This window comes from Larus michahellis, chromosome 1 (assembly GCF_964199755.1).
Source record: "Larus michahellis chromosome 1, bLarMic1.1, whole genome shotgun sequence".
Taxonomy (NCBI): Eukaryota; Metazoa; Chordata; class Aves; order Charadriiformes; family Laridae; genus Larus; species Larus michahellis.
In genome coordinates this window covers 220927418-220940656 of record NC_133896.1, presented here as the reverse complement: position 1 = coordinate 220940656, position 13239 = coordinate 220927418, and the positions used below count along the sequence as shown (strand labels likewise).

At 45.0% G+C, this 13239-nt stretch overlaps 1 protein-coding gene across 4 annotated transcripts; it reads right to left on the bottom strand.

Moving 5' to 3' along the window:
- Positions 1-348: 348 nt before the first annotated feature.
- HIKESHI (heat shock protein nuclear import factor hikeshi) lies at positions 349-12220 on the bottom strand. 4 transcript variants are annotated; one of them, XM_074572385.1, is made up of 6 exons: positions 12087-12220; positions 11574-11682; positions 11078-11315; positions 6222-6373; positions 3541-3659; positions 349-574 (listed from the first exon to the last, which is right to left on the bottom strand). In XM_074572385.1, the coding sequence occupies exons 3-6, from the start codon at positions 11226-11228 to the stop codon at positions 520-522; spliced, it is 477 nt and encodes a 158-aa protein (XP_074428486.1). In that variant the 5' UTR covers positions 11229-11315; positions 11574-11682; positions 12087-12220; the 3' UTR covers positions 349-519. The 4 variants fall into 4 exon arrangements, with proteins under 4 accessions (XP_074428486.1, XP_074428487.1, XP_074428485.1 ...); XM_074572386.1 differs by having other exon boundaries at positions 12091-12107; XM_074572384.1 differs by lacking the exon at positions 11574-11682 and having other exon boundaries at positions 12087-12210.
- Positions 12221-13239: the final 1019 nt, after the last annotated feature.

Sequence of the window (13239 nt, the reverse complement as noted above, 5' to 3'; positions counted from 1 at the left end):
CGGGAAATACTGTTGTACCATTTATACGAGCTGGGGCCAGGAATATCGGTGGTCCACAAAATGAAAGAACTTACAGGGTAAGCAGCAGCAGGAAAACCATCAGCATATCCTCAGTTGCCTGATCTTCCTTCATAGCGAGGGAAAGAAGGAAAAACGACATTTATTTTGTTTACAACTAAACACCCCAAAACATCACGAGGAGCATGAAACGGTGCTGCCGTTTTTCATCTTGTAATTTCATCCGCTTTAAATGCGGTTTCAAGAGTATTTCTATGCACGCGCACGGAACACTGATTTCTTGTGGCAGCCAAGTACTTCAGTTAAAAAAACCCACAACACGTAGGCAAGTAGTTTTCATGGATTTTAATTTTAAATAATTTTCAAGAGTAATACAAAAGTTACAAGTTTGTCTATTCAGACTAATCGTTGGTTCCCCCCCCTCCCCCAAAATTCTTCAGCGGAGTTACTTGCTGTGTCTTTCAGGTAACACTGTTTAGAAAGCGCTTCCAATGACATAATTTATGTTTTCCAGAAGAGAGGGTTCTGTGTCAGACGTCTCTGGAAGTTCTCATACCTAGACACAAAAAACAAAACCCAAAAGCTGCTGCAAATAAAATGGCTTTAATCTATGCAGAGAAGACACCAAGTGACATCTACACCACACCAGGAAGCCAGTAAATCCCAAATCCCCCTCTCTGGTTCCATATCAAGAACACTCACAGTGAGACTTGTGTATTTCAACAACACTATGGATTCCATTAAAGTGGCATCCCAGAGGATGCTCATTCAAGCTTAGTAAAATTGTAAGTGAATTAAAAGCGGCTATTTTGTGCACAACATTTTTGGGGCTAGAAAGTCAAAGTTCAGGCAGGTAGAAGTGCGACTCTGAGGCTGCCCATCATCCTAGTAATCAGAGAACTGCCTAAGGTGGAAGGGACCTTTTAGACCATCACGCCCAACCATCAACCTAACGCTGACAAAACCCATCACTAAACCACGTTTCTAAGCACCGCGTCTGCCCAGCTTTTAAATACCTCCAGGGACGGTGCCTCAACCACTTCCCTGGGCAGCCTGTTCCAATGCTTGACAACCCTTTTGGTATACAAATTTTTCCTAAGATCCATCCTAAACCTCCCCTGGCGCAACTTGAGGCCGTTTCCTCTTGTCCCATCGCCTGTTCCTTGGGAGAAGAGCCCGACCCCCCCCGGCTACCCCCTCCTTTCCGGGAGCTGCAGAGAGCGAGAAGGTCTCCCCTCAGCCTCCTCTTCTCCAGGCTGAACACCCCCAGCTCCCTCAGCTGCTCCTCACCAGACTTGTGCTCCAGACCCCTCACCAGCTCCATTGCCCTTCTCTGGACCCGCTCCAGCCCCTCAATGTCTTTTTTGTGGCGAGGGGCCCAAAACTGGACACAGCCCTCGAGGTGGGGCCTCACCAGTGCCGAGTACAGGGGGATGATCACTTCCCAGTCCTGCTGGCCACGCTGTTCCTGACACAGGCCACTGCTGGCTCATACTCAGCTAGCTGTCAACCAACATCCCCAGGTCCTTTTCTGACGGGCAGCTCTCCAGCCACTCTGCCCCAAGACAGGTATTTTCCAGAAGAAAACCCAGCAAAACCAAACCAAGAAAACCCTCACGCCATTTAGGGATAAAATGTAAAATTGGGAAAAACAAGGTAATGCCACGGCTTTTGAATCCAATTCAGCTGTCCCTGTACTACCTCTTTGGTGCACAAAGCCACGTCTCAGTTCCCAGGACAGTGGCCATGAGCTCGACAGGCTCAGGCGGGCTCGCACAGGGAGCACAGCCTGCAATTCAGGATGGCTTGGTGGCAGGCTGTGTGTCACCTGCTCACAGGGAAGGGCGAGGGGACTGCAGACAATTCTGCGCTCAAGGCTGCGCATCGACTGGCCTTGCAGTTCTAATAGTAACCTTGAGACGAAGTCGTCCCCATTATTTTTCCGCCCTTACCAAATAATTCTAACTTCCGCCTTTACTATATACAGTAACGTTGGGTAAAAATCTAACGAGGAAAAGGAATTCTCTAACAAATAATGGAATCCAGTATGCACGCGCATACATGCTGTCCTAATTTCACTTTCCATACTCACAGAAACAAGCAAACCACAAACAAACCGAGTATCAGAATTCGTTATTGACCTACAGAAGAAATAGGGAAAGTATATGATTTCCGTGACTTCCAGAAAAAAAAAAAAACAAACCAGCTTACAGGCTTTGAGATACAAAAGCCTAAAAACCCCTTTCAATCCCCACAAGCCCAAGCTGTAAGGTATCAAAAGGTACTGCCAATGAAACAAAGAAAAACAACAAAAAAACCAGGTTGTTCTACATCTCATAACTCCTAACCCAACTTAAAAGATAAAAGAGACTCTAAAGGGTTTTAAACCCACTCAAGTTAGAGAAAGGCTTATTTAGGAATGAATTTCTAAGCCAGACTATTGGATTTCCCTTCCAGCCAGCTCATTGCACAGACCTAGGATACTCTACGAGTTACAAGCTATAATTAAACACATCATGACGACTCACAAACATACAAACAGAGCCGAAAAGTGCTGGTTTTCTGTGACTGTAATCCCATTAATAGATTTCTATACACCACTGGGTTTTACTAGAGTTATGCCTCACTTCACGAAACTGTTCTGAACAACAGTCAGAAGCGAATCCAGCATCAGCCAGGCAATGCCCAGCCATTACCCCGCTTCTTTAGCCTGTCTTCCCTTCGACTTCTCTCATCAAAGACCTTACCCACATATGTTTACAGAGCGTGTAGAGTCACCTTCTAAATAGATCTGCATCATCACACTCCCAAAGAAAACTTATTATTTACATTAACTGCGTACTCATGAGATCTGTACTAGTGATAAAACTGTATTCAGACAGCCCAAAATACTGTTTTAAAAAGGGTTTAGGTTAATATCGTAGAGGCTAAAGAGGGCTAAACTGATAAACTGCAGCAAAGAATTTTTTTCAGACATCCTAAAGGACTGCCCGCCGTTCACAATTTATCTCCAGACTACACGGGCTTTCCCCATCAACAGCTATTTCTTAAACCAGTCCCTGGAAAACAACCCAGAGACTTTTGTATTTGTGCTCAAGGGTCTTGGTGACAGAACCCAGTCAACTAGGAACATGATTTCTCCATCTCTCACATATTCTTAAGCAACATAATTATGCTGGAACTACGTCTAGGAAGAGACCAAGCATAACAAATCGGCAAGTATCAGTGTGGCTCCAGAGCATCTGCATAATCAGCAACTCCACAGGTGTCAAGGGCGACCTTTCTAGAAGCAAAAAATTCCTAGGCTTTTTATCAATTTCCTAATAAAAAATTGGTATGAAGATGCTGACAAACACAAAAAACAGTGGGGAGAACATCTCTATACTTGAGATAAATAACAAACGCTCTTAAACATTTTTGCGTCATCTCGCTGAATAGCATGACAGCAGTTCAATACTCAGAGATCAGCTGGTTTAATGCCTAGAAAAAAGAACGCTTGTCCCTAGAGATCATTACCATTACCATTTCAGAACTACGTTTGCAGGAATGAAAGCTTCCGAAGGATTTGGGGTCATCTGTGCCTGAGTAACAGCAAACGAGGAAGCAAAGTTATAGAAGTTATCCAACATCTTCTGAGTGAACTGAAATAAAATAAAAAAAAAAAAAAAAAAAAGAGAGAGAGAAATTTTAACTAAGTTGTTTTTTCAATTTGATTTTTTTTTGGTGCAAAAGTTTAGCTGATACACAACTCCTATATGAAATAAAGTTAACATTGCCATCGACGGACAAAGAAAGTGGATATAGTAGGTCTGAGGATGTCTGGTTTAAATTGATCAAAACATCCTAACTCTCAGTCTTGCCCTCGGATCCATCCAGCACCCAGAAATCATTTTCAGAGTCTTTATTCACCCTCTCCCTGCCCCATTTCATCCAACTGGACAAACAGCTTTGGGAAGAACATTTTCTTCTTGTGACAAAGCAGCGATGCAGCGACAAGAGCTGTCCCTCTCCTCCAAATCAAACAAACCATCAGAAGGTCAAAGCTGCCATTCCAGCTCCTGGCAAACCACCAGTCGCTAGAGCAGCTGAAAAGTCCGCAACCCGCCTCGTTACAACTTGTCAGACTCCAGGGACAGGGAAATTTCCTTTAGCTTTCACCACAGGAGGGCTGCTACCCTGGCACCCTCTGCCACGAGGTCTTGCTGGGGAAAACGTGAAAAAGATACATCGGAAACTCCTAAACTATAGGAATAAGGAAGCAAAAGAGTGAGAGAGAGGCCGAGAAGCAGTAAGCCCTGCGTGCAGAGGATGAGGCTGTAGCACATTCCCAGCCAGTCTGCAGAGAGATAAGCCTATAGTACCTCCTTTCCCCTATTCTTTTTATTTTAAGAAAAAACATGCCTTGTTTTGGTGGGAGAACAAACTATTTTAGCAGACAGTGAAATGACGGAGGAAGACAGAGCCTGGGGCAATATATGCACACTCGGGCTTCCCTCCACCGGCGCTGACAAAAGGAGCGGAAGTCCCCGAAGCCTACCCTCGGCGTCACCCCACGGCCAGGCAGAATGTTCTCTGGTTTTGTCCCACTTTTTTCCGTACAACTTTTTAATAATTTAACTATATATATATATATATATATATAAAAAAATATATATAGACAATCATAAAGCCTCATCAAACTTACTAAAAATGTAGTGGGAGAGCAACCCCTTAACTTAGAGTAGCAACAGATGATTTTGCCTTTAGAAAAAAAAAATACTTTTATTGCTATAACGTAGTGGTTCCAAAGAGATGACACCAAGTGTTAAAAGCCATTAGTCATTCACAAACACACTCCAGTCATATCCCCTTCCTCTGCCGTCTACTCCCTCAAAGGTTTTCTTCAACTATGACTTTACACATTTTCTCTGTAAGAGTAACTACTGCTACAACCTTTGGCTCAACTGCCTTCCTTGAAAGCAATATACAATTTCAGTTAAGATGCGACTCTTTTAATAGAGAAAACCACCGAACTGGAAATAACATTTGTAAGAAAAGCCATGCAATTATTAGGTGGGGTTCTTTTTTTCTGCTTTATATATTATTGTCAGAAAACTCCACCAGCTACCTTGCAAATGACCCCAAGCCGCATGTTATTACCTCATGACCCAACTACCGCGGTTACAAAAATTGGTGGAATCAGAAACGTTATTTAGATGTTGTTTGTCGCTCTGAACTCCAGAAAAGCTCAGTTAACTGTACTACACAAAAATAGCTGTTGGTCAACTCCTAGTCACGATAACTTTCTCCACGAGACATCACCTATTTGGAGCTTATACACCCATGTATATAAACTGCCAAAGGGCATCAGCTACGCTATCAGGATTACTCTTCAACTACCACTCTACCGCAGCAAGCGTCTGTAAGGAAAGCGAGCAAGAAAAAAGGAAAAGCCTCAAGCAAAGCCTCACCAACTGCTGAGATGTTAAAAGGTAATGCCAGAGCCGTCACTGTTAGGGAAATGAAGATCTGCCATGCAGATCTGCCTTGCCTTCAACTGCTGTTAGATGGCCAAGTAACTGCCAGTGTTGGCTGAGGATTTCCAGAGGTTTGAGCTAACAAAACGGGCTAAAAAATGGCAGTGTTGCAGCCCAAGGCCTGGTCCACAGGGAAAGAGCTAGGAAAAAAAATAAATAACTTTTTACTATGGGAGAGGCCACGATTCTGTAGTTCTGCAGAACTACATCAGAAGGATTTCTCACGGGTCAGTGGTACACTTGAACATCTATCTGCATCCATGCCCATGCCTGCCTTGACGTTGAGTCAATTTTTGACCATCCCTGCAAGTCTGTGCTCTGGAGTTCCAGCACCTACAAATCACCAAAGATCCACTGTCTCTTACACGCATTTAGTCACAGCTGCTTCTATAAGGAATTATCATAAATATTTTTACAGTAGAGTGACACAGACAAGTGAGTCTATTGGCCTGATTCCACTGAGCACACAAAATCCAACCCTTTACAGGAGACACAGTTTTCCAGTGTAAGAACAAAGTAGTTTCAAAATATCAAAGCATCCAGCCAAATGATATGGCAATTATTAGGATGGTTACAATCCTATAGCCACCCATAGCAGCTTTGTTTTTTTTAATTAGTTCTTCAGAGGCTAAATTCTTAAGACTTCAGTAGTATGGAGAATTTTTGAAAACAGAATGTCCAAACTACCTCTGTGAACGAATCTACTGATGACACAGCAGCACTGGCAACAGGAGTTTGCTGGGCCAGGTTCTCCAGCAGTTCCACCGAGATTCCAATTTGGGCCGCTGTTGGCGTCTGAGGGAGGTTCATGGCACCAAAGGGATGTTGACTTCCCTTCCCTGAAAGCATCAAACAGCACACATTAGATCTGGCACACGTGTAAAGACTGTGTTACTTAAATTACCGTGTTTCTTCTGTACAAGGTACTCCTCAACTCCCACCAGAGATCTCCCTACCTCAGAAATACGTGGAAATCACACAGTCCAAGCACAGACAAAAGTACACACAAGCACAACAGATGAAGCAGTGCGGTAGGTACATTTAAAAAAACACATCACATCTTAAGGGAAGTTCTAAGAAAAGGAAAAATACCATTTTAAAGCTCCCTATGAAGTAAATGGATTCAACAAGAAATACGATCTGTGAGTGAAAGCCAGCAGAACCTCTCTCTATAGGACCAAGCCTTTAATTCATATTGAAACAATTGCAGAAAAACAGGAAGCGCAGCACTGCTGCGGAGTTGTTTGATTCACTCAGGTGAACCAGGTGCTTGCGAACCTGTTTGTGCACTGAAAAATAGAGAATGTTACTTCAAGATCACTCTGACTCAAAGCCATCCCTGCGGGGGTCTCGTCTGAACTGCCCCAAACCAGCAACAGCAGCAAAGGTCAAAGGAGCAGCCACGGAACAGAAAGGCCTCCGACTTTGCAAGAGCCACAGAGGAAAGAGTGAATCAGGCAGAAAAACGCCCCCAGGTTGCACACTGCTCACACAGGCATCGTCCCAGCCCTCTGCCATCACTTATGACCTTTTGCAACCGAGTATTAACCAGTACTTTTAGTCCCAGCTTCAGCTGGGGTCTCTGCAGACAAGGACGGGCATCTAGAACCGCTTAAATCACACACTTAAATCAATTGCTTTGTCAGCATCCAAAAAGGAAAATACAGGAAAAAGGTCTGGGGACCACAATGCTATTAGTAAGCAAATACTAATATTCCACCTAAGTCGAACAAACGCAATAGACAAGCACCGTCTTAACACACACATGATGTTTCGGTAGCACGCTCTGGCCTCTTACTAGCAGGAGAAAGCAAAGCTCATCGCGAACCATCCTACAGACCAGTCAACGCGATCTTGAGCTGCAGGAAAGACTGACTGAAATCTAAAGCACCACCTGACTTATTTCCGTGGTCAAAGTCTCAGTCAGCAAAACCAGCACAAGTCTGCGAAGCGGAACTGGGGCTCAAAGACATAAGATCTCAGAAACCTGACCATTCCTCTGCAGAGACACAAAGCATTACCAAAAAGAAGCCAACAGCCAACCCATACGGAAAGCATGTTTGAAAACCCAGTACCTTCTTCAACTGAAGTCCAGTGTCACTCCTCACTTCAGATCTACAACTGCAATGCAGTGCTACGTTTAAGAGTATTTCAGAGTTACTTCAACACAAGGCCAGTAAGAAGAGAGTTCATCTCCTGATGTGCTATTTTGAAGCGTTTTTGTGAAATGCCATTGCTGTATGATCTCAAACTTTACTGTAGATAGCTGCTTGCTTGATAAAGGTAAGACTTACACATCTTGTCACATCTTCACCTGAGAAGCTGACATCTACAATAAAAGTATAACATCCTCAAGCAACAGGCTCCATCAAAATCCATCACTACTTTAGAAAGACATTCATGATCTAAATAATAAAATGCGACCATTCTGTCGCTGCATGCAACCCCATGGAACCACTCTCCTGGAAAAATGTCTGCCTAAAAGGCTGAGAGAAAAGCATCCCCTGCCATCCTTACACCAACTGAAACATTCTCCACCTTTTCGCTGCTGGGCTCTTGCAATTAGCATTCCAAAACGTAGAAATACAGAGAACACATGTGTGAGCCAACACGGGCAGGATGCAGGAACAACCACAAAACCACGGATGAAATGCAAAGAGCAAATTTAATCTCGATACCTCACGAACCAGGGGATCTCTGAAGCAGCACCCGGGCAGACAAACACAAGGGGGAACGCAGGCACCACGTAACTCAGTCCTTGCTAGAGGGCATTACCGAGCCTGCCATTGTTGCCTGTGTATCAGGGATTCATGCAGGCGCAGTTTACCACTGTGCTTTGATCTTTCCGGCAGCAAGGCAGGAATCTCAAGCATGTTCGATAGGATGCCTCTGAGTCTATCACAGGCCTATGTCTTCTGATCACAGATGTTCTACTTGTCAAGCACACAAGACTAAGCAACGATTAGTACGATATATGTGGTTTTTCTACACCCCAGCTGCAAGTCACATGACTCACTGAGCAACAGGCAAGTCACACACATCACAAAGCCTGTACAGTTCCAGGGCATTTCAGACACTAAAGATAAACTTAACATAAGGGTTACAAATGATACATTCAACCTTTCCCGAAGTCTGTGTAATAAAACACTACACCACTTCAGCTGGCCACTCATGTCCACATACGAAACACGCTGGTCCTCTTCATCACGCAAGAAAGATACTCAGCTACAACCAGTCTTTCATGGGGAGCTGACAAACAGGGATGCACATTTCTTCCTCTCAACAAGGGATTAAGTTGAAGCAAACACAGCACTCCACAATATTTTTACTCTGCGGCACAGCCATTAACACAACTATGTAACATCCCCAGCAAGCAAGCTGATGTCACAAAATACGCTGCATCCATGTCAGAAAAATTTACCTGTTTTCTCATAGTTTTTAATGTATGTATTCCTAACAGAACCTACCAAAAAGCTGACATAATCTAGCCATTTTTAAAAGCTCTCCACGCTGTTCCAGCTCACAAAAGTAACAGGCAGCCTCTTTATTACACTAAGTTTTGTAAAGCCAGCATCAACTTCATGTTGCTATTAATTCTCCAAATTAGCCCTCAGCATTCTATGATTCTCAAATTAGCCTTCATTTACCAACACAGAAATATCTGTGCAACCTCCGTGTTTCTCATAAGCCTCACCTACAGGTTCACTTGCCACCTGCAACATCCCCAGAACAAGTGACGAGGCTGAAAACACCTTGACAGCAGAGCCACTCAGCTTTAAGCTGCTGTTTTACATGAATGGAGCCTCAATAGCCAAGCTACAAATGTAATCGCCCCATACTTACACAGGGGATAAAACTCTAGTTCAATTTCTTTATTCAATCTCTTTGTGGAACAGCACTGCTACCTGCTACGCTGAATCAGGAGCCATCCGAGCACCCCAACGTTTCTTGAAGGACATGCCATTGACATTTGTCCTCTTCTTCCTCGTTCATTTCACAGAAACATATGGCCTGTTCAAAAAATTTGCCTGAGGTAGTCAAATCCAAAAGGCAGATTTCAACAGTCAGCAACGTCTCTCAATGATTCCAGCTCTCTCTTATCCCCTCCCAGCTCTTTGGTATCCCCTTTCTAAAGCCTCATAGTCTCCTCCATCATACAATTGTTTATGGTCATGGAAACTAAGGCTGTGTAGCTTATATTGACTCTACAGTCGGAGAGAAGCTGTAGACAACAATGGGACCAGTGGAGGCCTCTGTTGTTCAGATCAAGCACAGCACTGCCTCACAGCACTGCAAATGCATTCGACCATGGCACAGACCTCTTCCTCCAGAGCAGTCCTTACTTGGAAGTTATGGCTAATCATGCAAAACGCACCTGAAAATGAGTTTTCCTATGAAGCTGTCTGAAAGCATACATAATACAGCAAGTCTTTCAAGCATGAGAAACATCCTGCAAAAGCTGGCAAAAGAACCAGCGATACACTTCACTGTTTCACATCAACACAACTTTGGAATATACAAAAACATGCCCCCCAAACCCTTCCTGTGGCTGTTATATCTTCTGAAGAAAGCACCAATTTTTAAGGAACATATGTGATCAGAATCCATTTTGCTCTGCACGTTGAGAGTCCTTATGTCACGTCACGCTACCATGCAAGACTGATTCAAAAGAACACATGCCACGTTACGAATTAATACATTTTATCACAGCAACCTCAACGCTTACCTAGAGATTTGAGTCAAGGCTGTAGACTACACTGAAGCCTATAAAAGATGTGTATTACTTTATACCATAACACTTGAAGCTGCTTGACTGACATATCTGTCCCTTTAATAAGGCAAAGGTGTGCCATTGGGGCACTTCATAATTTTTATAACATGCATGGAAAAAAACCCACATATTTAGGAAAACATGCCTGCACCTACTTCAGGTAGCACCAGTATTCTCTGACTCCCATATCAGTCACGCTTCTCTGACTCGGGTCTATATTAAAAATACTAAAACATTTGGAAAGCTGCTTTCCAGTGACGACACCCTCTACTGGACAATTATAAAGTGCAGCCGCACCCGGATGGGAAGCGCCTATCTCAAATCACTGTGTCAGACTTTACTCATTACAAAACCTGTCTCTGTGCTATAAAGAATACAACGACTTGACAGGGGAAGCTGAAAGAAAACGTTGCAGGCTTGTCTAGACAAATGCCTCAATCCCATGGTATGGAAGTTACAGAGTCATTCTTCCCCAGGTTATCAATGCAGAAGCACTGGAACACATGCCAAGCCTGCTCAAAGGAATTTCCAGATCAACACCACATACAAGAGAAGATGAATGAGAAACTTTGCTGGGAACATCAACGTACAGACAGACTTCATAAAGCTGACAGACTGCTTCTAGTTCCACATGTGCTCAGGACTGCCTGAAAACACAGAGTGATCTGCCTTTTCAAGTAGTTTTTTGTTCAAAACCACCTTCAAACATTTATCCCCTCATGCATGCAGGAACACAGCTGTTTCACTGACTGCGACGTTTTACCAGTCTTACCCGATTTCAGACCAGAAATTTTGAAGATGGCACTTGGCTTCTCATTAGTCACAAACCCCAGCAGCTGCCACACTGCCATCCCACTCTGGTCTGGATAACAAAAATAGACAGATCCTCCCATTCCTTCCGGAAATGGTATCGTTCCCAGCATGAAGACCACTACATGGTTGATGTTTTCATAGTCCGGTAAATCAAATACAAATTTGTCTTCAGCCACTTGTTGGGGGGCTGCTTGTACCTAGAGAGAACAAAACCTGTATTAGTATTACTATGTTTTTCATTTTTGACTGTAACTGTGAATTTCCTTTTACAGAAATACACCTACAGTGGAACATAACAAAAAAGTGAGGAACGTACTAACCTAAATAGCAAATAGCCAGATAAGAGTCAAACACAGCAGAAGAACAACTGCAAAAAATATTACTGAAAAGGCACAACAGTCTTGTTCTACCTGCACTGAACATATATCCCACCCGGGACTACAGGATGAGAATACCTTCGCTCCCCATGTGCGTAGGAGGAAAATAGGGTGCAGAAGAGGTTGCCAAGTCTATAAGCAGTGGCTGTTGACCACCTGGCTGGCACAACCCCAGGATCATGGAAACCTGTTCACATAGGAAATACAATAGACCTTGAGACAGGCAGCACAAGGATGGCTAAATGCCAGAGCAACAGATACCCTCCTCGTTACCCGAAATGACACATCCTTGCAGCCAACACACAATCTAGCCTTAAAAAGCTTCTTTTAAGCCCGCAGCTTGTCTCTGAGCAGCCCGAGCCTCTCCATGAAGAGAGGATGTTGGCTGCCTCCGGGCAGCGAGGCTCTACAACGCCGCTGCCTCTGGGGATGAGGGGCAGGAGCCAGCCGAGGCGCCGGGCGGGCCTGACGAGGACGGCGAGGTCCCCCCGCCGCCTGGGGAAGGGCGAGCCCCGCGGGGCGGCCCTGCGGCAGCTCCACCCCGGCCCCGAGCGGGTTGAGGGCCCCGCCCGCGGCCCGGGCAGCGCTCACCAGCCTGCCCGCCACCAGGCAGCCGAACATGGCGGCGGCCGCCGAACCCCCTCAGACGCTTCGCTGCTCCGGAGCCGCCATGAGAGCCGTCTCCCGGAAATCAACACGCCAGGGACTCAGAGTCACTTCCGGAGCGCGGGCGCCGGGGGCAGGGAGGCGCCACGGGACTACAACTCCCGCGGTGCAAGGCGCGCCCGTGCAGAGGGCGGGGCCGGGCGGGGCGGCGCGGGGCCTGACGGGAGATGTAGTTCGCGTCGCGTCACCTAATGACGGTCCTGGGCGGGAAAGGGAGAGATGTCCTCAGTTTGTTTTAAGGATCCCAGAATGAGTAGCCTTGCTTAAGCTGAGCCTCCCGGGGGGACTGTTGAAAGGAAGATAGCGCGGTTGGATGTTTGAAGTAGGAGTGGCACCCCCTGTACTTTGTTTTCCTCTGTAATTTTGGAGCAAGTGGCATAGAAAGGAAGCGGTGAGAGAGAAAGCAGGAGGAGCCCTTGTTTTTTACTTAAAGGCCCCTAGACTCTCCTCTGCAGGTGTATGTTTGTGGGGGAATGGACCACACTTTCTGCCACACCATTTCATACACAGGTGTGTTGTCACGGATGGGGTAGTACACCTCAGTCGTAAGAGAGAAGCAGCAATATATTTATCGATATAGAACAATGATTTAACGAAGTTTGATAGTAGATGCGACAGTTTTAACAAGATTCAATGGCAAGGCACGCTTGGTTATTTACTGCATAGAGGACACAGTGAGACAGAGCTCTCAGGGAGACCCCCCTGTCGAGTCAAGGTTTCATAAAGGACCCCTCTGCTTTCTAAACTTCTCAGAGAGGAGTCTGGGTACAGCTGGATCCAGTCCTAGTCCCAGACTCGGTCAATGGTTTACGTCTAAATTATATGTGCACAATCAATGCTTTATGTCACTCAGATAAGAATTTCAAAGTTTAGCATACTATGAAGCACTTACCAAGGATCTATTGTGGTAAGGAATCTCTTAACCTCAAGGAGTAATCTTGAGAGGTGTCCCTACTCACAGGGAGATCCTGGCGTGCAGCCCACTGCTGTTCAGGAGAGCTCCAAAGGCTCTTGGGCTGTTCACTATTTACGAGGGCAAGATGATTGACTTATAGTCATATTTGCATATTGACCACAG

Bases quoted from the DNA above. Each gene is read 5' to 3' on its own strand.
- HIKESHI (XM_074572384.1), bottom strand. From the start codon at position 12,116: ATGTTCGGCTGCCTGGTGGCGGGCAGGCTG. The intron at 6,374-11,077 runs GTAAGACTGGTA...TGATGCTTTCAG, and splicing joins AATTTCTGGTCTGAAATCGG to GGAAGGGAAGTCAACATCCC. The intron at 3,660-6,221 runs GTAGTTTGGACA...ATTTTATTTCAG, and splicing joins CAGTAGATTCGTTCACAGAG to TTCACTCAGAAGATGTTGGA.